A 25,492-nucleotide genomic window follows, 5' to 3' on the forward strand; every position below is an offset into this window, starting at 1 on the left:
GGAAACCTTAACTGTATCCACTACTTTTTCTCTAAAAAAGAAAATAAAATATCTGAAGCAAATATGACAATGTTAAGATTTGATAAAGCCTGGTGGCAAGTATAGGGGTGTCCTTTTTATCATGCTCTAATCTGGTTGACATGTTTGAAATGCTTTATAAAAAAAATTACATACAAAGATTACATCATTCTAAGATGTTATAAACCATTTATTTTGAAAGAAGCTATAATTCTATGAACTTGAGAAGAATAGCTCTAGGGCTGTTATTATTATACTATTTTGGGGCTTGGGGATTATGCAATACAGAAAAAAATAGGTATAGTTCATTTTATTCTTGGTGTAGCTTAAATGTATTAAACACTTCTGGGGTGCCTACCAAACTCAAGATACTTTGGTAGGTTATGAAAGAAAGATATAAAAATTGAGTCTCTACTCTCAAAGAGCTCATAATCTAGATGGTGAAATAAATTAACTTTAAAAAAATAATGGGCAGCTGCCCTGGTAGCACAGTGGTTGACAGTCTGCCTGCCAATGCAGGGGACATGGGTTCGAGCCCTGGTCTGGGAAGATCCCACATGCCGCAGAGCAACTAGGCCCGTGAGCCACAATTACTGAGCCTGCACGTCTGGAGCCTGTGCTCCGCAACAAGAAAGGCCGCGATAGTGAGAGGCCCGCGCACTGCGATGAAGAGTGGCCCCCGCTTGCCGCAACTAGAGAAAGCCCTCGCACAGAAACAAAGACCCAACACAGCCATAAATAAATAAATAAATAAATAAATAAATTTAAAAAATAAAAAAAATAATGGGCAGATATTTATGATCCAAGGGTAATGTTCTACCTTTCTGAACCTCTTACTTTTTTCTGTATTATTTTTCCTTTTCCTGTAGGAAATATCTGCATTACATTATTTTGTTCCTCACCATTATGCGTGGTTCACCATAAAATTAACATCAGCATCAACATATTTAAAACTCGAGAGGAAAAGTGTTTCTAACTGTAATTCTTAAACAGAAATTTCATTTTGGGAGGGAAGTGGGAGTGCATTTTAGTGACATTCACGAAATGCCAGTACCAGTTAAAAACAAAAACAGAAAATTCTGCAATATTTAAAAAAAAAAAAATTTTTTTTGCGGTATGCAGGCCTCTCACTGTTGTGGCCTCTCCCGTTGCGGAGCACAGGCTCCGGACACGCAGGCTCAGCGGCCACGGCTCACGGGCCTAGCCGCTCCGCAGCATGTGGGATCTTCCCGGACCGGGGCACCAACCCGTGTCCCCTGCATTGGCAGGCGGACTATCAACCACTGCGCCACCAGGGAAGCCCCTCTGCAGTATTTTTTAATCTATGTGAAATAAACTATTAAAGCAACCCAAGCTTTCAGCTTTAAGAACTGTATCCTTACACCCATCTGAATTTACCTCTTGATTAATACATGTTATGCATATATCAGTTTTCATTTGCTTTTAATCATTTACATAAACGGGATGTCTATTTTTTTTCTTCTCCCAAATTATAAATGCCAAGAACCAGTTATAAAATCACATTGCCATGAAGTTACACAGAAACAACTATAATTAGCTTTAAAATTTTATTGAAATTCAGGTTTAGATTATTTAACAATGTATTATATTGTATATTTTCTAACCAGTATTCTCACCTGCTTTACATTTCTGAGCACAATTTTTAAGAATTGATATTTTCTGCCTAATTTTCCATGATATGCCAATTATACATTCATTAAAATCTCAGATACTCCCCTAAAATTCTTACCTCAACATCAGAATTTAAAAAAATAAGACCAAATATTGAAAATGTAAGACATTAATATTGTAGCCACTGCAATATAGAAAAGAAAATTTACACAATATTAACTGTTTAAAACTGCTGTTAACATTTATTGTAGTAATGCAATATATGAACGTTTAACATAACAATATGAATTTTTCATTAAAATGTTCAACCATTTCCTACTGAAGCATGTCCAAAGTTATAAAAATCTTCTCTTTTAAAGTAACCTATACTGAATTAGTCCAAAAGTAATTATGGCACTTTGGATAAGACATTTATTTTATTGCATATTTTAAGTACCTAAGGTACAGCCTGATTAATAGCAGGTACTGGAAAGAATAAAAAGCAACAGTTTCCTTAAGGAGTAAGTCGTTTGGGGTCACGGGGAAACATTGAGGTCTGACGAACATTGTGCAAGCCCAAAAACAGCATAGTCACTCGTTCCAACCCTGGAGAAAACAAAATAATCATTAATTCATTTTCTGAAAATCTCCCAGGGTCTTACCTATTGAAAACTACCAAAATAATATCACTGATCAACAAGATGCTTTTCCTTGTTAGGAAGAAAAATGACTTCTATTATTTTGAGTTTAAAATGGAATATTTTGGGTCTGATTCAGAAACACATGATGCTGTATGTGGGAAGGACTAAATGAGATATTCTTAAGCTGTATGGATTCCGTGAAATGTGAACTACAAAAATCTATGTAAATATCCAAAATTTATGATCTAAACAAACAAAAAATATTTTATAAGCCTATTATTATGTTTTCAAATGAGACCAGATTTTAATTATGTAGTCCAGGCCATCAGTGTAAGATGAAAGTCATAAACTTGTTCACGGAAATTTGATTTAACAGAAGTTACCAGAAATTTATTATAATTCAATACACATGAAACATGATGGTTCCTAGCATAAAAGACTCTATAATACATTATTGTACTAAATGTTTTGAATGTAGAAGAGTCTGATTTTGACATGTGACTTAAATACTATATTACTGACAAGAATTAAGATCAAGTATCACCTGGGAAACACAGCAAAACTAGCAAATGAAACTTTTTGTGTGCAATATGATATATCTAGTTCACTGAATTGTAGCAGGCTAATACATCCCACAAAGAAGGCAACGTCAAAGAATACTTTTATATATCAACAACTTTTAAGTTTAATACATTTAACATCTAAAAGTAATATAAATAAAATAATTAATACTTATATTTCTATTCCTTACTCAAAAACATCTGCAGATGTAAATCTGAACCTTGTATTATAGTAACCTAACACTAATCAAAAAAAAGAAATCACCATATCCCATCTTCCACTCAAATATTAATTAACAAAAATAGGTAGTATTTTGATAACCATTCAAGTGTCTTTCTTCACAAGCACGATGAAAATTTACATAGTTACAAAAGTCTGTAAAATATCATGCAAAATGCGCATCATTCAATATTCTAAGAGAAAATAGCCATAAATTTCCCACTGAAATTTAAACTATGTATATATTCAATGTAGCATTGTTTGTAATAACAAAAGGCTGGTAATACCCTACATTTCTATCAATAGGAAGCTGGTTAACAAGATTACCATGCACCCTTTCAATGGATTCTATGTAGTGATTAAAAATGAATGAAAAAGCTCAAGTATTGATAAGGAACAACTTACAAAATATAGTAAGTGAAAAATGCAAGGTATTGAATGGTTTATATAGTATACTATAATTTGTATAAAAAATGTATTTTAAAAAGTGCATGTAGCTTTGCATATTAAAGATTATCTTTGCAAAGGCAAAGAGGAAACTAGAAACAATAGTTTTCTGTAGGGAGGTGAATGTACACTCTTCTATATGCTTTGAATGTGAAATTTTTGTAAGTATATTACCTGTTTACCAAAAACCCCAAAACAAACAATAGAAAACTTAAGAGTTTTTGATACGGACATCCAAAAGTTGAGTAAGTTAAATATTTACTCATTTTCAATCACAGAGCAGCATCTTACATATACTCTAGAAGTGGTTCTAAAAGCCAATGAAATGTTACATTTCAACAAAAACATTTAGTAGCAATCTGAACTAACCTGAGGGAGAGCTTTAATCTGGGCTAACCTGAATGAACTCATGGGTACAGAAAGAAAAGAGGATACTCAAAATCAAATTTTCATTTAGTCGTAACTCACTTAAAAAATTCTTATAATTCAAATTTGTATTACACTTCGCACTTGTGAACTTATTTGTAGGCAATAACAATATACAGAATTTACTTTTTGGAGTCTAATGCTGAAGAAATTTCGTTAGAACTGAATGAACACTTTGACAAATGAAATCTGGGTTGGAAATATTGTCATAATACAAAGAAATATTACCAATGCCTCCACCAGCATGAGGAGGGGCTCCAAAGCGGAAGGAATCAATGTATGCCTTAATTTTCTCCAAATCTAAAAAACAAACATAAAAAAACCCCCACATAATTTATCATCTTATTTAGCTTTAAAAAATTGCAAAAGCAATTACTGTACAATGAAGATTAAAACAAATGACTGTTTCTGAAAATTCTTTAAAGGGTTTTAAAATTTATTGTTTTCAGAATATACACGGCCCTCCTCAATATATTTAAGTTGTTTACCAATTCCATGATGTAAGGCTCTCTCTGTTAGCAGCTGAGGATCATGTATTCTTTGAGCTCCTGACAGTATTTCTTCTCCTCTCATGAACATATCATAAGAGTTGGACAGTTTCTGCAGGAAAAACAAACAAAAAAATACCACTCAAGTGGCTATCACCCTATCACACATATGTGGAAAAACACCCTTTGTTGCATGAAGAGCAAGTCCATTTTTTCCTACAATTAATGATGGAACCTGCTCCAATAAACATGATTTGTTTCTCTAAAACAGGATTAAACTAGTGACGGTTGAATAATAAGTTCTTCCTTGCCTCTATCAGATTTTATGTTCCCCTTCTCCCACACCTTCCAACAACAAATCAGAACATTATATCTTCTTTCAAGAAGTAGTGCTGATTCTTATTTCACTTTACCATCTGAAATTTTTTAAGTGTGGTATGATTTTGAGATCACTTTTGGAACTTCAAATTATCAACAGGTGTTAGTCCTTTTAACTTTTAAAACGCCATTATTTTAAGGAAAGTAAATTGAACATCAATTCACCATAGCTCAAACTATTCCTTATCAGGTTTTAACTTCTTTCCTTGTCTTTCAATAAACCAATGGTTCTCAAAGTGTGATTCCTGGACTGGTAGCTTCAGTATTACCTTATCAGAAATACCAGTTATCAAGCCCCACCCCAGACCAACTAATCAGAAAGTCTGGTGATGGGGCCCACGAATCTGTGGTTTAAAAGCCCTCCAAGTGATTCTGATGCCCACTAAAGTTGGGGAACTAGTGCAGAGGAAAAACAATGAAATGCCACAAGACATTATTTAGATTAACTACCAGGATAGAATGTGAATTCTTAGTTCAAGGTCAATAATAAAATGATTTGGTAAAGTCTTCAAATCTATTAATAGTATTTGTTGTTTATATAGTGTTACTTCCTCATATATCTTTAAAAACGACATGAGGAACTTCCCTGGTGGCGCAGTGGTTAAGAATCCGCCTGTCAATGCAGGGGACACGGGTTCGAGCCCTGGTCCGGGAATATCCCACGTGCCGCGGAGCAACTAAGCCTGTGTGCCACAACTACTGAGCACCTGCGCCACAACTACTGAAGCCCACGCGCCTAGAGCCCATGTTCCGCAACAAGAGGAGCCACCACAATGAGAAGCCCACGCAGTGCCACAAAGAGTAACCCCTGCTCGCTGCAACTAGAGAAAAAGCCCGCACACAGCAAAGAAGACCCAACACAGCCCCCCACAAAAATAATAATAATAAATTAAAAAAAGAAACACATGAAAATTATTTTTAATACAGGTTCTGCAGACTAATTTTCTAGAATATTCAAATTTCACAGTATCATTTTGACCTGACTGACAGAAACTAGTAGCAATACATATAAAAACGTGTCCATCAAAACTGCAAGTTACTAATGAAAACCATTATTCCCATCGTACAACTTGACACAGTGACAATAAAGTTTTCCCTCTTCCCCCAAACAGGTTATTTAAAATCAAATTACTTACAGGATTTCTTGGGTCAGGCATGGTATAGAAAGGTCTTACAGCCAATGGATATTTATCAAGAATATAAAAATCTGTATCATACTATAAAAAGAATAAATATGATTAAAACAGATTTTTAAGAAGTTTAATTAAAGTAAAAAGAAGGCTACCATTTCAATTAACTGTCTTTTTTTATACATGTTTTGCTCTTCAAAATTACTGTAATTACACTCTATATACAGTAACTATTCTGCTTCTTTCAAGTAACACCTGTATCCTACAGTCTTTTGCCATGTTATAAATTCTTCCAATATACTTAATTTTTAGGAGTTGTTGACTATTCGATCATAGTTCAAATATGCATTTTTCGTTTTCTTTTTTTGGACATGTAATATCTTTACAATTTCTCCTCCATTGAAAATTATGCTGTGATAAACTTCTTTGATTTTCATTTTTTTGCATTGCAATTCTAGCTCATTTAGTTTTTCAGATGCATTTTATAACTATTTTTGTTAAATTATCCCAAATCTCATTGGGTTTTACAAAAACTACATTAAATCTATAAATTATTTTGGGAAAAACTGACGTCTTTTACTATATTCATCTTAAAAAAACCTTGATTATTCCCCCCAGTAATTTAAATTTTCACTTAGATATCTAATATTTTAGATACTAATTTGGTAGTTTTCTTAGATGAAAACTACAATTGAAATAAATAACATTAACATGAAATTATGACACTTTTGTTAGAAAGAATATGTGACCTACATTTAGTTAAAAAGAAACCAGTCACGTTTCAACTGTTTTGATGTTAAACATTTTTCCTAAAACTGGAGCACAGAGAGAATGTCGACAGAGCTGACAAATTAGAAATGGCCCTACTGAAACATCATTTTAAAGGTATAAACTCAGTACTATGCAGTTTCACAAACAGGCTAGTTCCCCAGTCAGTTGAACAGTTTTGAGTGCAACCAGCAGGAGGAGCTCAAGGACTGTTTTTATTCAATTACACAATTTTCTTAATTTCTTTAAAGATCACACTAAGTTTAGTTTTTCTCCTCTTTGGAATTTTAGAAAATGAGATAGGAAAGTAGCTTTCATGTAAGAGGCATAAAGGAAATTCATTCACCCTCTAGTCCCATGAATTAGCAAGGGTAGTGAGGGAAGACCATTTCTAAATAATTTAAAATCATCTTGAGGTTCTCTCTAACTAATCTGACAATCAGACCTAGACATCACTTTAGAGGTACCTCAGTACAACTTATACAAAAATCAAATACTGAGCTAATCATACCATTTGGGCAAAGCCTGTCTGAGTACTTTTTATTTTCCTAAGAATTAAAAAAAATGTATTATCCCCCTTGGTTTTTATTTATTCTGGAATATTACCATTCTAGGAAGATTAGCCCCCTTGCAACTGTTCTCTAGTTCCAGGGTATGTTTCAAATTTATAAAAAGAAATCCAGCATGTACAAGAGTCCTTACCTTTTCCTTTACCAAACGACCCAACAGTTTTTCATTTGGTGTACTGAAAAAGAAACAGGAAATCAGATGTCTGAAGATCAAACAGCAACTTAAAAGAGTTTTAAGTTAATAAGGAACCTCTTCTATTTGAAGTTCTCAAAGGATAAAAAATTTAGCCAAAATACATAGTTGTCTATTCTGCTCCTTTTTAAAAAGGCAACTACTACTGGAAACCAGTTATGAGTGCACCTGGTACAGTTAGTAGGTGCTGCTCAATAATATTTAAATAAATAGAATTTAGCAATTCACTGATTCACAAATAGCATGGATGAAGTAGTTTCCTACAATTACAGATAATGAAAGTTTACCATACCAACATAGGCTTCTCTTGCCATTAAATGGTTCTACTCCAAAATGGTCTCTCCTTTTTTACTCTTTATCAAAGATTTACAAAACAAAAATCAGTACTTCCAAGTAAAATGTAACAGTGTATATATATAAACCAATTACATTTCTATAGCCAGGACTTTGCTACTTTAAGTTCTATCCTATTTAAGTAAAATTTCCAAAATACTTACAAAAATATTATCCAACTTAAAGTAATTATAGGATTTATGGTTTTCCTTAAAATGTCATCTAGCAATGTACAGGATGATTAAAACAATATATATACATATGTGTACACACAAACACTTATATATTTGTTAAACAAATAAAGGTAAATGAAGGGTTTTGGGCGAAATATGTTTTTAAAAAAACCCTAAAAAAAAAAACCCTCCCTTCCTATATTGATATGAATTATTGTGTTGGCTTAAATATTTTAACTTAAGAACCCTTGAATAAAAGATAAGTAGACAGAAATCTCTAATCTTTATTAAACTATATAATTAATTTCAAAATTATAAATTGTTTGATCTGAATTTAGATAATATAATACAGTTATATCAAAGATCAGTGACTTGTATAACTTTTAGAGATCTTTAAAAGTTTCACACGCTAATCCTGTATGGGGACAGATTTAGGCTGTTGTCTATACCCTCTAACACCACTGATTTAAAAAGAGAGTTCACATATTAGATGATAAAATCACAGGCGAAAGGCCCTATATTTTCTTTAAAGCATTACAAATATGAAGCAGGGGGAAAAATGCACAAAAATGGTGTTTATAAACAAAAATACTGAAGCTTAGGCAAACCACATTAAACATAACATTTTTTTTTTTTTTTTTTTTTGCTGTACGCGGGCCTCTCACTGTTGTGGCCTCTCCCATTGCGGAGCACAGGCTGCGGACGCGCAGGCTCAGTGGCCATGGCTCACAGGCCCAGCTGCTCCACGGCATGTGGGATCTTCCCGGACTGGGGCACGAACCCGTGTCCCCTGCATCGGCAGGTGGACTCTCAACCACTGCGCCACCAAGGAAGCCCTAAACATAACATTTTATTTCAGATCACACATTGAACAAAACAAGCATGATACTATATACCAAAATTAATAAAAACTGAAGTTTATCAACTGGGTGAAAAAACCATCATTCATCAATATATTTATTCTTTTGTATCTTAAATCTAATTACTAAAGTTTTAAAAATCACAAAGACAAACAAACCTTAGATCTTCTTCATCTCCCATTTCAATTCCAGCTTCCCTAAGCATAGCTAATGCTTCACAATACTCCAGTCTTAAAGTTGGCTCCAAAAATTTGAATGGCTCACATGGGAACTGTTTATTCACCGTCTGAATTTCAGTTTGAAACCTATTTGTACAATGATTAAGAGTTAATAAAAATGTGTGAAATAAATGTTTTCCCCACATGAGGTCACTGTGGCAATACATAAATGTAAAAAAATTTTTTAACCAATACTGGTGAAATAAGGAACATACAGCTTTTCTTCTTCCACACACTCAATACACATTTTTTTCTTAAACAAAGAAGCAACATTTTTAACATTTCATGGGAGTTATTATATGTGCAGTGATAAGGAAAGGACAACTTGAACAGGTTCTGGGGTAGAAACATGCCCTTTCCAGCTGAACCTGCTCATTGCCACAGATCTCCTAGCTGTCCCGGGAGCCTATACTCAAGCGGGCAGGTGACATGGACCCAAGAGCCTATATACTATTAGTTCCACGGTTCCACTGATAACAATTTTGAATTCAGAGACAGCTCACAAGGAAATGCTTTTAGAGCAAAGCTCTTTCATGTAAAATCAGCCTCAGTATAGAAATTGCCTCAGGGACTTTTAGGCTCTTCAGTAGTAGAAACAGCAGCTAAGAAAAAATATCTGATAGGTATTGAATATCTGTTCATGTCACATAAAATCATGCTTTGAAACAGTGTATGTACCAGAAAAAAACTGTTATCAAGAAATTAAGTTAAATAAGGAAATTTAAATACTTAAAAAATATTTAGCACCATTTCTCAATCTCATTTGTCATCACAGTGGCATTAAAGGATAAAAAACTTTTATAATTCATATCAGCTCACATTGTTAGAAACATAAAATACCCATTTTATGAGGCATTAAAAAATCTGACTTTTTAATACTTTAATAACACTTGTTATCATCAAGGAAGACCAAATTAATGAACACTTATCTTCCCCCATTCCCACTATACCATAAGTTTGTTTAGGAGAGTGCCTATTTCTTTCTCATTTTAATAATCACTATAGTATGTTTATTGTCTACCTTCTAAACAAGAGGCACAAGACAAATGTTTACTGCACTAAACTGCTGCTGTGGAAGATGCTAAGATTGAAAAGGTATATTTTTACTAAAGTATTTATGGATGAAATGATAGCTGAGGTTTGCTTCAAAATAAGAGGGCAGGGGGGAAATGGGTAAAACAAAATTGGCCACGGACTGACAATGGTTGAATTGGGTGATGAGTATATGGGGTTTCATTAGGCTAGTCTCTCTACTTTTGTAAGAGATCTAGAATTTTCCATGATTAACAGAATTGAAAAAAGTATGTTTACATTCTATGAAAACAGTAGAAATAAAAACACTACTACTTCCTGATTAGTCTTAAAATTTTAATGGAAGTAATAAACTTTAGCCATTGATTTATTCAAATCTTGATGTAAGTAGGGTTAAGATGACCCCAATAATTAATTTTTAAATTGCTTTGCTTTGGATATTAACCCCTATTCATGTTAATCAATGGTAATACAAAAATATGAATATCAATATTTTAACACATTATTGACCGGAGATGTATTAATACATCTTTTGTTACCCATATGTCATTGACCAGAGACGTATCAATATGTTTTTAGAGAGTGATACAATTAACATCACCGTGCGAAGTTGTTAGAGCTTAAAATTGATCAAGGACAGCTTATGATTGTCATTATCATTCACATTTTGCTCCATTAGGTTTTTGTTCCAACCTTGTGTATATTATAAATGCAAGTTTATTACCATAAAATTTTCAAAAATGATACATCACAAAATTTTGAGTGAAGAAGAATTTTTCAGTGAATTTTATACAGATACTTTTTCTGACTGTCCGAGCGACATATATACTAGTGTCTCAGAAGACGACAGTTCTTCAGAATGTAGTTCTGATTTAGACGACGTGAATATCAGACCAACAAAAAGACAAAAAACCTTAGTGATTGATCCTAATAAGGAAAGTGAAAATGAAACTCAAGGTGCTAGAGAATGCTCCTTTGCTTCTACAGAAGAGTGGATTGAAGACAACATTTCATGAAAATTATAACATTTTACAGATGTGTTAGATGTAACTATTAATGTAACAACACACAAAGTGTTAGTGAAATAACAGAATTAATTTTTGGTAACAATTTTTTCAAGCTGGTTGCTTCTCAAACAAACTTGTATCGTACACAGAATGAAAAATCATATAAAACATATGATAAGGCTTTAAAATGGACAGATGTAACCAATAGTGACATGATGAAGTTTCTTGGGTTAATAATTTTGATGGGACAAATAAAAAAGTCACACTGGAAAGAATATTGGTCGACTGATCCCTTACTTGAAACACCTATCTTTCCAAAGATTATGACAAGAAGAAGGTTTGAACAAATAATGACATTTCTTCACTTTAACAATAACTCAGAAACTCTACTTCCTGCAGACAGAATTTCAAAAGTTAAAACTTTTTTGGATTATTTTCTACCAAAATTTCAATTGATCTATATACCCAAACAAGAGCTATCACTTGAGGAGGCAATGATAAAGTGGATAGGACGACTCAGATTCAAAACCTATCATCACGGAAAACTTAACAAAATATGGAACTTTGGTCAGGATGGTTAGCAAAAGTGAAACTGGATATATATGCAACCTTGGATTTACATGGGTGAAGGAAAGAAACTGCAAGAAACTATTATCGGTCCTACAATCACCTTGGTTCATGGCACCATGTTTACCAAGACAATTATTAAAACAGTGTGTCCACATCTGAAATATTGTTGAAAAATAAAACCAGAGTTTGTGGGATTATAAGAGAGAATCGTGGTCTACCACACCAATTAAAGGAGAAATCTAAAAATCTACAGGGGGAGAAATGACATTCTTACGGACGGGAGAAGTGATTCTTCTTACGGAAAGACAAGAGGCTAGTCCACACAGTGACAACTATTCATGATGCCTACACAGCATCTACAGGAAAGGAAGACAGGAGGACTGGCCATTAGATAACTAAGCCCACCTGAATATTAGAGCATAATAAATATATTAAAGGAGTTGATCAATCTGGTCAGTATCTGGCAAACTTCAATATCCTCTGGAAAACTCAAAAATGGTATAAGAAAGTGGGTTTCTATTTGAGTAATTGTGGTTTATTCAATGCATTTAAAATTAACTGTAGCATTAATGCACAGAATAAAATGACTTACAAGCAATTTTTGTTAGCAGTAGCTAGAGAATGGGTAAGTGACCATTCTGGTGAATATAGTGGTAGTCCTGTACCTGGTCTTTCTGTGGCATTTCTAAAAGAGCCCCCCACAAAGATCCACCTTGTTGACTATCAGGTAAAAGCACATATTCTAGAGGAAATAATACCCACAGGACTAAAAAAAAAAATGCCGCCAGAAAGTGTAGAGACTGCTCTTCCAGGGGAAAGCGCAGTGAAACACAGTATATTTGTAATAGATGTTCTGTTCCCCTGCACAGAGTTGACTGCTATACTGCCTATCACACTCTAATGAAATATTAGAATGCTTTAGTAAGACATGTACAAAGTTTCAAATAAATACACTAAGTGCAGGGCTTCCCTGGTGGTAGAGTGGTTAACAATCTGCCTGCCAATGCAGGGGACACGGGTTTGAACCCTGGTCCGGGAAGATCCCACACGCTGTGGAGCAACTAAGCCCGTGTGCCACAACTACTGAGCCTGCAAGCCACAGCTACTGAAGCCCACACGCCTAGAGCCTACGTTCCGCAACAAGAGAAGCCACTGCAGTGAGAAGCCTGTGCACCACAACGAGGAGTAGCCCCCGCTTGCTGCAACTAGAGGAAGCCCGCGTGCAGCAACAAAGACCCAACTCAGCCAAAAATAAACAAATAAATAAATAAATTTATTAAAAAAATACATTAAGTGCAAAAAAAGTTGATATTTACTCAAACGTGGGTGTTTCAATATTCACTTACATAACAAATCGCTGGCCACAGGCGTTGGTTTCTGCAACAATCCCCGAGTCAACGATGTGTTAAAATACATTTGTATATTCTTCTGTGAGAGATAAGTACTAACGATAAACAGGAGAGGGATAGGACAAAAGCCAGATAACCCAGTTTACAACTGACATAGAAACTTAAAATTCCTAAATGCTATATAGAAGACAGAAAGAAGACTTTTATTTCCAAGTTGCCATGTTAAGTCTACTGAGAAAGCCCAGTGATAATGGTGTCTGAATCTCTAATTTGTAAGTAGAGATTTGATTTTAATCCCAAGGGCCCAATTCATGCTTGGTCTGTTGTTACAAAAACCAAAGTGGAAATTTCATATTCCAATATTAAGTAGCGAAGATGTCAATACCTAAAATAAATGAGTTTCACAAACCTCCTTGAATTATAAATGTAAAAAGAAAATGAGAAAAGCTCTATTCCTTCATTATAGTTTCAAAAGATATTTTGTTTTATAGGGAAACATCTGTCGTTCTGTTGACTATCTGAATGAAAAGTTGCTTAAAATAAACTCTATTGAAATGTTTCAGAGAACAAAGGTTAAAAGAAAAGGCTGGGAGGACTGGCCAAGACCGTAGAGTAGGAAGACCTTGAATTCACCTCCTCCCATGGGCACACCAAAATAACTATTTACAGAGCGACTACTGATGAGAACAACCAGAAGACTAGCAGAAGAGATCTTCTACAACCAAAGATATAAAGAAGGAACCACAAAGAGACGGGTAGGAAGGGCAGAGATGTGGCATAGTCCACAACCATACCCCCAACGTAGGCAACCAACAAATAGGAGGATAATCACAACTGCAGAAATTCCCCCCAAGGAGTGAGAGGTCTGAGTCCTATATCGGGTTCCCCAGGCTGGGGATCCTGCACCAGGAAGACAAGCCCGCTAGAATGTCTGGCTTTGAAGGCCAGTGGGGCTTGCATTTGGGAGAACTGAAGCCCCCACGGGAAACAGAAAATCCACTTAAAGGGTGCATGTAAAATCTCACATGCTCTGAGACCTGGGGCAGACGTGGTAATCTGAAAGGAGACAGGGTCAGACCCACTTGCTGATCTTGGAGAGCCTCCTAAACAAGCAGAAGGCAACTGGGACTCACCCTGGGGACACAGATGTTAGCAGCAGCCTTTTTTGGGAGCTCATTCTATCGTGAGGACACTGGTGCTGGCAAGCGCCATTTTGGAATCCTCCCTCTAGCCTGTTAGCACATGGACCAGGCCCGGCCACCAGCCAGTCAGCACTAGTCCTGGGAAGCCCCAGGCCAAGCAGCCAACCACACAAGGATAAAGCCCCATCTACCAGCAGGCCAGTAGTAGCTGTAGACCCCTTTCCTCCCAAGCCCCCAGCCACCCTAGGATCTGGCCCTGCCCACAAGAGGGCCCAGGATTGGGCCCTGCCAAATAGTGGGCCAGCACCAGTCCTGGGACCTGTGCTGCCCACCAGTAACCAGCAGGCTCTGCACTAGGTAGCGCTTGGCAACCAACTGGGCTGGGGGCCAGCCAAGCCTACCAGCATGCCCACAGAAGTCAGCCCTGCCATAACAGAAGGGCCTACACAGCTCATACCGCAGGCACCCCCTAGAGCGTATTGCTCTGGTGAACAGAGGTGAGTGTGTTGCTGGGCCCTATACGATGTCTCCTACATAGGGCCACTTCTCCAAGATCAGGAAACATAATCGACCTACCTAATACATAGAAATAAAAACAGAGAATCAAGCAAAATAAGGTGACACTGGAATATTTTCAAAACAAAGGAACAAGATAAAACCCCAGAAGAAGAGCTAAGTGAAGTGGAGATAAGCAATTTACCCAATAAAGAGTTCAAGGTAGGGAATTCCCTGGTGGTGGTCCAATGGTTAGGACTTGGTGCTTTGACTGCAGGGGCCTGGGTTCAATCCCTGGTTGGGGAGCTAAGATCTCATAAGCCATGCAGCGTGACCAAAAAAAAAAAAAAAAATCAAGGTAATGGTCATAAAGATGCTCAATTCACTTGAGAGAAGAATGGATAAACACAATGAGAAGTTTAACAGTTATTAAATATAAAGAAGAACCAAACAGAGATGAAGAATATAGTAACAAATAAATACACTAGAAGGAATCAACAGTAGATTAGTTGATACAGAGGAACAATTTAGTGAACTGGAAGACAAAGTAGTCTAAACCACTCAAGTTGAACAGAAAAAAAGAAAGAATTAAAAAAAAATGAGGACAGTTTAAGTGACCTCTGGGACAACATCAAGCAGACTAACATTCACATTATAGGGGTCCCAGAAGGAGAAAAAAGTGGCAGAGAATGCATTTGAAAACACAATAGCAGAAAACTTCCGTAACCTTGGAAAGGAAACAGATATCCAGGTCCACGAAGTACAGAGAGTCCCAAATAAGATCAACCCAAAGAGGTCCACACCAAGTCACAGTGTAATTAGGCAAAAATTAAAGATAGAGAATATTAAAAGCATCAAGGGAAAAGTAACTAGATACATACAAAGGAACTCCTATAAAACTGTCAGCTGACTTTTCAGCAGAAACTTTGTAGGCCAGAAGGGAATGGAACCATATATTTAAAGTAATTGAAGTTAATAAACCTACAATCAAGAATACTCTATCTGGCAAGGGAGGCTATCATTCAAATTTAAAGGAAAGATAAAGTGTTTTACAGACAAGCAAAAGCTAAGAGTTCAGCACCACAAAACTGGCTTTGTAAGAAATGTTAAAGGGACTTCTCAAATGGGGAAAGAAAGGCCACAACTAGGGAATTCTCTGGCGGTCCAATGGTTAAGACTCCACACTTCCACTGTGGGGGCCCGGGTTCAATCCCTGGTCACGGAAGTAAGGTACTGCAAGCTGCGCAGAGCAGCCAAAAACAAACAATCAAAAGGCCACAACTAGAAATAGGAAAATTACAAAGAAAAATTCTCATTGGTAAAGGCAAATATATGGTAGAGGTAGTAGATCAACCACATATAAGGCTAGCAGGAAGGTTAAAAGACAAAAGTAGTAAAATCATCTATATCCACAATAAGTAGTTAAGAAATACACAAAATAAAGACATAAAATATGTCAAAAACATTAAATGTGGGGGAGGAGAGTAAAAACACAGGGTTGTTGAAATGCATTTGAACTTGAGAGATCATCAACTTAAAATAATAATGTATGTACATAGGTTGCTATATATAAACCTCATGGTAACGATAAGCCAAAAATCTATAACAGATACACACACACAAAAGAGAAAGGAATTCATATTAACACTAAAGATAGTCATCAAATCACAGGGAAGAAGAAAGCAAAAAGAAGAAAGAACAAAATAGAAATACAAAAACAACCTGAAAGCAAGTCACAAAAAGGCAGTAAGAACATACCTATCAATAATTACTTTGAATGTAAATGGACTAAATGCTCCAATCGAAAGACACAGAGTGGCTGAGTGGATAAAAAAACAAGACCCACAAATATGCTGCTTCCAAGACTCACTTCACATCTAAAGATACACTCAGACTGAAAGTGAGGGGATGGAAAAAATATTCCATGCAAATGGAAATGAGAAGGATATTACATAATGATAAAGGGATCAATCCAACAAGAAGATCTAACAATTATAAATATATATGCATCCAACATAGGAGCACCTAAATACATAAAGCAAGTATTAACAAACATGAGGGAGAAATTGACAATAACACAAAACAGTAGGGGACTTTAACACCCCACTTACATCACTAGACAGATCACCCAGACAGAAAATCAGTAAGGAAACACTGGCTTTAAAATGACACATTAGACCAAATGGACTTGATAACAGATGTATATATATATAGAACATTCCATCCAAAAGTAGCAGAATGCACATTATTTTCAAGTACACATGGAACATTCTCCAGGATAGATCACATGGTAGGCCACAAAACAAGTCTCAGTAAATTTAAGATTAAATTCCTATCAAGCATTTTTTCCGATCACATGCAATGAGACTAGAAATCAACTACAAGAAAAAAACCTGCAAAACCCACTAATACATAAAGGCTAAACAATATGGTTCTCAACAACCAATGGGTTACAGAAGATATGAAAGAGGAAATAAAAAAATACCTGGAGACAAATGAAAATGAAAACACATCAATCCAAAATCTACAGAATGCAGCCAAAGTAGTTCTAAGAGGGAAGTTTATAGCGATACAAGCCTACCTCAGGAAATAAGAAAAATCTCAAACAAGCTAAACTTACACATGAAGAAATTAGAAACAAGCAAAACCCAAGGTTACTATATGGAAAAAAGTAATAATGATCAGAGTGAAAAATAAATGAATTAGAGACTTAAAAAAAAAAGGAAAGATCAATGAAATTAAGAGACGGTTCTTTGAAAAGATAAAATTGCTAAAACTTTAGCCAGACTCATCAAGAAAAAAAGAGAACCCAAATCAATATCATCAGAAATGAAAAAGAAGTTACAATCGACACCACAGAAATACAAAGGATCGTAAGAGATTACTATGAATAGCTATATGCCAATAAAATGAACAACCTAGAAGAAATGGACAAACTCCTAGAGATCCTATAAAATCTCCTATAAAATCTCCCAAGACTGAATCAGGAAGAAACATAAAACATGAATGGACCAACTGACTATGATGATATTGAATCAGTAATAAAAAAAACTCCCAACAAACAAAAGTCCAAGACCAGATGGCTTCACAGGTGAATTCTATCAAACATTTAAAGAAGAATTAACACATATATTTCTCAACCTATTCATAAAAAATTCCAGAGGAAGAAACACTTCCGAACTCATTATATAAGACAAGCATCACACTGACACCAAAACCAGACAAAAAAAGAAAATCATACGCCCATATCCCTGATAAACATAGATGCAAAAATCCTTAAAAACTAGCAAACTGAAGCCAACAATACATGAAAAGGATCATACATCACGATCAAGTGGGATTTATCCCAGGAATGCAAAGACGGTTCAACATCCACAAATCAATCAATGTGATACACCACACCAACAAATTGAGGAATAAAAATCATATTATCATCTCAACAGATACAGAAAAGCTTCTGACAAAATTCAATATCCATTTATGATAAAAACTCTCAACAAAGTGTGTACAGAGGGAACATACCTCAACATAAGGCCATAATGACAAGCCCAAAGCTAATATCATATTCAATGGTGAAAAGCTAAAAGTATTTTCTCCAAGATCAGGAACAAGATAAAGGTGCCCACTCTCGCCACTTTAATTCAACACAGAATTGGAAGTCCTAGCCACAGCAATCAGACAAGAAAAAGGTATAAAAGGAATCCAAATTGGAAAGACAGAAGTAAAACTGTCACCGGTTCAGATGACATGATACTGTACATAGAAAATCCTAAAGACGCCTCCAGAAAACTATTAGAACTCACCAATGAATTCAGTAAAGTTGCAAGGTACAAAATTAATATACAGAAATCTGTTGTGTTTCTATACAATAATATTTAACTATCAGAAAGAGGACTTAAGAAAACAATCCCATTTACAATTGCATTACAAAGATTAAAATATCTAGGAATAAATCTAACCAAGGAGGTAAAAGACCTGTACTCAGAACATTATAAGACGCTGATGAGAGAAAGTGAAGATGATACAAACAAATGGAAATATATACCATGTTCATGGATTGGAGGAATTGATATTGTTAAAATGACCATACTACTCTAGGCAATCTACAGATTCAATGCAATCCCTAGCAAAATAAAAGTGGCATTTTTTCCACAGAACTAGAACAAATAACTCTAAAAGTTGCATGGAAACTGAAAAGACCTGAACAGCCAAAACAACCTTGAATGAAGAACAAAGCTGGAGGTATCATGCTTCCTGACTCAAACTATACTACAAAGCTACCATCATCAAAACAGTATGGTACTGGTACAAAAACAGACAGACCAATGGAAGACAACAGAGAGCTCAGAAATTAACCCACACTTATATGGTCAATTAATCTACAACAAAGGAGGCAAGCATATACAATGGGGAAAAGACAGCCTCTTCAATAAATTGTGGTGGGAAAACTGGATACCTACTTGTCAAAGAATTAAACTGGACTTTCTCACACCATATACAAAAATAAACTCAAAATGCATTGAAGACCTAAATGTAAGACCTGAAGCCATAAAAGTCCTAGAAGAAAACATAGGCAGTACGTTCAATGACATTGGCCTTAGCAATATTTTTTTGGATCTGTCTCCTCAGGCAAGGGAAACAAAAGCAAAAATAAACAAATGGGACTACATAAAACTAAAAAGCTTTTGCACAGTGAAGGAAACTATTAACAAAATGGAAATGCTGCCCACTGAATGGGAGAAGATATTTGCAAATGATATATCTGATAAGGGGTTGATATCCAAAATATACAAATTACTCATACAACTCAACATCAAAAACCAAAAAACCCAATTTAAACATGGGCAGAGTATCTGAGTAGACATTTTTCCAAAGAAGACACACAGATGGGCAACAGACACATGAAAAGATGCTCAATGTTGCTAATCATCAGGGAAATACAAATCGAAACCACAACGAGATATCACCTCACACCTGTCAGAATGACTATTATCAAAAAGACAACAAATAATAAGTTTTGGTGAGAATGTCGAGGAAAGGGAACCCTTGTGTACTGTTGGTAGGAATGTAAATTGATACAGCCATTATAGAGAACAGTACAGAGGTTACTCAAAAAATCAGAAATAGGTACGATCCAGCAGTTCCAATTCTGGATATTTTTCTGAAGAAATAAAAACACCAATTCAAAAATATATATACACCCCTATGTTTACTCCAGCATTATGATTACAATAGCCAAGATATGGAAGCAACCTAAGTGTCCACTGACAGATGAATAAAGAAGATGTAGTGTATATATACACAGTGGGATATTACTTAGCCATAAAAGGAAGGAAATCTTGTCATCTGTGACAACATGGATGAATCTAGAGGGTATTATGCTAAACGAAGTAAGTCAGACAAAGACAAATACCATATGATTTCATTTATAAGGGGAATCTAAAAAACAAAAGAAATTAAGAAACATAACAAAACAGAAACAGACACCACAGAGAACTAGCAGACCACAGTGGAAGAAGGGGGTTTGGGGGATGACTGGAATACGTAAGGGGGATTAAGAAGAATAAACTTCCAGTTCCAAAAAAAAAGTCATGGGGATAAAATCTACAGCATGAGGAATATAGTCAATTATATTGTAAAAGCTTTGTATGGTGACAGATAGTAACTAGACATATCATGGTGATCATTTTGTAATGTACAGAAATATGGAATCACTGTGTTGTGCACTGGAACTAACACAGTGATGTAGGTCAATTACACCTCAATTTTTAAAAATGCATCAAAATGTTAATGCTGGTTATCTCTGGGGGGTGGGATTATGGGTGACTGTTAATCTTTACTTTATGCCTTTATTTCTAGCTGTCTGCAATAAATATGTATTGCTTGTATTAACAAAATCAGGAAGAAAACAATAAATGTCATTAGGGAAAAAAAAAGGCTGTCTACAATTAACTATTCATCAAAGGTACAACGCAATGAATAGAATGCCTGGAAAATACTGGTGCTATGCTACAGTATTTTTATAAGATCAATGATTAATTTCTATGTTCTTGAAATTACTCATTAGACTTGCAATGGTGTAAAAAAGTTTCAAAATATTTTTGAACTCTTTAAGTATTAATGAAGCATATCCAAATACATCAACTAATAGTTAAATCAATGGCCTTCAAATAGAAATTTCAAATATAGTCCTTTGTCAGCTATCAAAGTGCTAGATAAATCTGTTATATCCAACTTAATACTGGCAGTACTGTCACAAGTATGGCAAAAAGAAAAAAAAAAAGAAAAGACTCTCTTGATCCCAGTTAACTTGCTTTCCATCTTCTTTTCTTATTTTCTCTATTGTAAACATCACAAGTAAACAACTTTCAATGTCCTTTTGAGCGAGAAACTATTCTGCCAGTTTAGAGGGTGTACCTGAAGTGAACATTTTACACAATTCAATTTTCTGAACACCCAGAACATGCCTAATAATTTTCTATAAATATGTCAATTCACCAGGCCCAAATAAGCTGAAAGTCCCTTCAGTATACTAGTTTCTAATCTCTACTGAGCACTCATTGTAAATATTAATTGATCTAAGAATTAACATTCCTGACACAGGCTTAATTTACACAGATTCAGTAAAGATCAGAAACTGAAAGACTAAAGGGACTCTTGGCCTCTGAGTTAAGTAGTAATATTATCGTCACTTAAAACAGCAGAGGAAACTGAGGCACAGAGTTAACTTGCACAATGCCCACACAGATAATAGCAGAGTTGGGATTTGATCCCACAACCTGGATCTAGCTGAATCCAAGCTCTGAACCCCACACTACCTCCCAAATAATAAACTGCTATAAAAGTAACATATGCTCTATTTCTGAGAAATTCAGGATGTCAATATAGAGGAAAAAACAAATATAGTTAGGCAATTCACGATCTGGTAAACTTCTCCACGAAGATTAGGTTAACTAGCTGTAGTCCCAATTGGCTAGGATTCAGAAGTTACTATTTCGAGTGTGGATTTTTCCACTAATCAACTGATCAACCAACTGGCAAGTCTTTTTTTTCCTGTTCCCAATAAAAACTTAGTTTACATATTTCAGAATTGCTTTATTTTGAAGAACTTAAACTAATTTGAAAATTATACCCATCTAAGGTTATAAAATATATATTTTTTACCTTTCTTGAAGTCCTTTGAATATTTGTACTAAAGTGTCAGCAATTTCTTCCACAACTTCATGGTAATGGTAATTAAAAGCCATTTCAATATCCAAGCCAACAAATTCAGTTAGATGTCTGTGGGTATTAGAGTCTTCAGCTCTGAATACTGTAACATTAATAAAAGAAATGCATAGTACATGTTGTTTAAAATTTTGGAGAAATTGGGATTCAAATATCAAATCCTATTTACTAGTACTCCAATGGCACTATTTTCATTATCATTATAGGGTTGGAAAAATCTTTGATAAGACATCTGTTTCAGCATTCTCATGGACGGCAAGATCATTACAAATTCCTACAGTCACGTAAAAGCTGTAACAAATGTAAATTAATAAATGAGGTTAGTGAAAATCCCAAGGGAATGCAAGGTCCTGAAGTGCCTTCTCAATAATTAAAATAGATTCAATATAGTGAGTTCTCAATGTTATTAAAACTGGACTCAAGCTAAATGAAATCTGTGCAAATGAAGTAACATTATACACACTCTAGCCATTACCTCAGTCCAGTTCTTATTATCCTCACTGCACTTTCCTCCTTTCCAGTCTTCCTGACTCTAGCTCTGCTCCATTTTTCATACCACTGCAAGACTGATATTCCTATAACACATCCTTCCTCAGTAACTTAACAAATGGTTCCCAAATGACTACTGTAATAAGACATAAAATGACAAAATGTCTAAAACCTTTATGCTTTCATAATTTAGTCCTACCCTGTATTTCCCATTTCTTAATATTAACTAGTCTTATTTTTATTTTCTCCCATGCACTTTACTCATCCTGCTTCCTCTGACTAGAATGTCATCTCCATTGTCTATATCTCCCACTCAGTCCTTAGAACCTACTTCAGTATGAATTCTCTTTTATGGTGACTCTAGCAAATTCCATCTTCTCCCTTTTTTTACACTATCTACACTATATAATTAACGCCAATCTGCTGATTGTACAGCACAATCTGATTTTTTGCTGTGAAAATCACTTGATTACTCCCTGTGAGTGCTCTATGTATGCATGTCTCATTCTGTCTTGGAAGCAGGGACAATGTTTATTCCCTTGTCACTCAAAGCATGGTCTCTCTGCAAATCAGCAGCATCAGCAGTACCTGGAAGCTTGTGAGAAATGCAGAATCTCAAACCTCACCACAGACCTACTGGTCAGAATCTGCATTTTAACAAGGTCCCCAGGTGATTCATGTGCACATTAACATTTGAGAAGTGCTGGTTGATTCTTCTCTTATGTACATGGAACCTAGAGCAAGGCTGTATATGCAGCAGGTGTTCAACATATAATTGTTTAATGAATTCAGAAAATTAAGAAACTTAATGATCTCAGTTTCTCTATTAGCAGGTATTTAATTTTTATTAAGCTATCAAAAAACTTACATATATAAAGTAATTTGGTAAGTTTTAAAGAATGAGGTAAAGCTAGTTTTTGCTTATAATTAGCTTCATAAAAGAGTTTGCCGGACTTCCCTGGTGGCACAGTGGTTACGAATCTGCCTGCCAATACAGGGGACACGAGTTCAAGCCCTAGTCTGGGAAAGTCCCACATGCCGCGGAGCAGCTAAGCCCATGTGCCACAACTACTGAGCCTGCGTTCTAGAGCCCGCGAGCCACAACTACTGAAGCCCACACACCTACAGCCTGTGCTCTACAACAAAAGAAGCCACCGCAATGAGAAGCCCACGCACTTCAATGAAGAGTAGCCCCCCTTTGCCGCAACTAGAGAAAGCCCGCACGTAGCAACAAAGACCCAATGCAGCCAATAAATAAATTAATTAATTAAAAAAAAGAATCTGCCACATGATTATGTGTCCATGTTTGACTTGTAACAACTATATCTTAAAAAACATGTTAATATAATCTATTAAATATCAGACATTTGTAGTAATTTCTAATGGACTTTAGCATATTATCAATACTAAGAACAGTATAAACAGTAATAGTAAAACAGAACAGCTTTGCAATAAAATTGGTAGTGAAATAAACAGTGGCACATTTGTAAACTTACAACAGTAGTAAAGGAGCTATCAAGGACAACAAAATATATTATTTAGAATGTCTACCTAAGTACCTTGTCATTTTTACCTCAAAGTCTAGTGTTTATGTAGTCAGCATATAAAAGGATTTAAGCTTTCAAAATGTTTTTATGTAAAATGTGTTTCTAAAACCATTACTATGGTACAATTAATGAATTTTGAGAAAACCGTAACTGCCAAAAACCTTACCTGGTCCAATACAGAAAACCTTCTCAAAATCAGCACAAATACACATTTGCTTGTACAGCTGTGGAGACTGAGCCAGGTATGCATTATTTTTAAAATATGACACAGTAAATACATTGGCTCCTCCTTCACTGGCAGCTGAAATGCAAACACGTTATAATTAACCGTAAGCTTATCAACGCAAACTTCCAGTAAAAAGTTTATACTTCTGATTCAAGTACTTCACTAAAACAAAACAAAACAAAAAAACTGGAAAATCAAGAATTGCAGAGAAACCATAATCTATATATGTCTTATACCTGATTCTAAACAGTTTATATTTAGGACAGACTTACTTCTTTGGCTATATCTCCATTTTACTTCTTTGGATATATATGCTCTCTTTCTGCATCAATTTCAAATCTATTAAAGCTAATCTGGAGTTGTAAAAAAATTTTTTTAAACAAAAAAAGATATGATATTCTTAATAATTTTCTAATTATCAATAATGCAATGTTCAATTTTTAATTTATAATTAAATTATAACATACTTTTTCTTGTTATTTAAGTAACTCTAAAAAGGTTAAATGATTAAGAATGATTAATATAAGTTTCTCATGTAAGAATGAGAATTAATGAGATTTTCCCATCTGTAGTATTTAGTAATTTTACAATGTAGTTTATACAAAAAACAACTGCAATACCAGTTAGAAAGAAACCTACATAAGGGAAGTAGTTTCTGGTGTACCTTACATTAATAAAAATACTGCTTCATGTGTTATTGCCTCATTTTATAATCATTATCACATAATGACTCCTGAAATAAGGGGATTTAGTATTACTGGTGTTAGTGATGTGTGATTGCTGCTATATAGCATAGTCTTCAAAATAGTCTCATGGCGATAAACCTCAAGGGACACTTGGGAGTCTCAAATTAAAAAACCAAAACCAAAACCTAATATGAATCAACTTGGGGGAAAGCAATTTATTTTAAAAAACTAAGAGAAATATCTTAAAGCATACCTGAGATGATTTTAGGAGTTTGGATCTCCACAAAACCCTTGTTAATTAAAGTTTCTCGGAAAAGATGGCAGATGCCAGACTGGAAACGGAAGACTGCCTGACTAGTTGATGTCTATAAGACAATAAAAAAACCTAATTAAATCAATTTGACACATTAACTGAGATGGAGCATTTTCTAATCAGGTCACCTGCCTGGAAAGTTCAGAGAGAAAACAATTCACTATATGAGAGAAAAGTTAGGTTACATGACAATCAATATAAGGATATATCTTGGAATTTTTCATATTATAGAAGGAGAATGCAAATTTTGCCCTTTATTTCCAACCTCTCCAACTCTTGACTTTGCTAAACTGAGAGTCTATTAAAAAAACTGGTTTGGAGTTAAATTAGATAGTAGTTTAGACATAATCTAAGGTGTGTAAATGATTTCAAGCTA

General features: G+C 35.0%; 1 protein-coding gene across 1 annotated transcript in view; it reads right to left on the reverse strand.

Moving 5' to 3' along the window:
- Positions 1 to 1,604: 1,604 nt before the first annotated feature.
- Positions 1,605 to 25,492, reverse strand: part of DARS1 (aspartyl-tRNA synthetase 1) — a 67,295-nt gene continuing 43,407 nt past the window's right edge. The window contains exons 8-16 of the mRNA XM_079925346.1: positions 25,057 to 25,168; positions 24,058 to 24,192; positions 21,793 to 21,940; positions 8,974 to 9,120; positions 7,390 to 7,432; positions 5,926 to 6,006; positions 4,412 to 4,523; positions 4,152 to 4,223; positions 1,605 to 2,235 (exon numbers count right to left, since the gene is read on the reverse strand). Of these exons, the coding sequence (XP_079781472.1) occupies positions 2,144 to 2,235; positions 4,152 to 4,223; positions 4,412 to 4,523; positions 5,926 to 6,006; positions 7,390 to 7,432; positions 8,974 to 9,120; positions 21,793 to 21,940; positions 24,058 to 24,192; positions 25,057 to 25,168 (942 nt within the window). The 3' untranslated portion in view covers positions 1,605 to 2,143. The remainder of the gene's footprint in view (positions 2,236 to 4,151; positions 4,224 to 4,411; positions 4,524 to 5,925; positions 6,007 to 7,389; positions 7,433 to 8,973; positions 9,121 to 21,792; positions 21,941 to 24,057; positions 24,193 to 25,056; positions 25,169 to 25,492) is intronic.

This window comes from Stenella coeruleoalba, assembly GCF_951394435.1.
Source record: "Stenella coeruleoalba genome assembly, chromosome: 6".
NCBI lineage: Eukaryota > Metazoa > Chordata > Mammalia > Artiodactyla > Delphinidae > Stenella > Stenella coeruleoalba.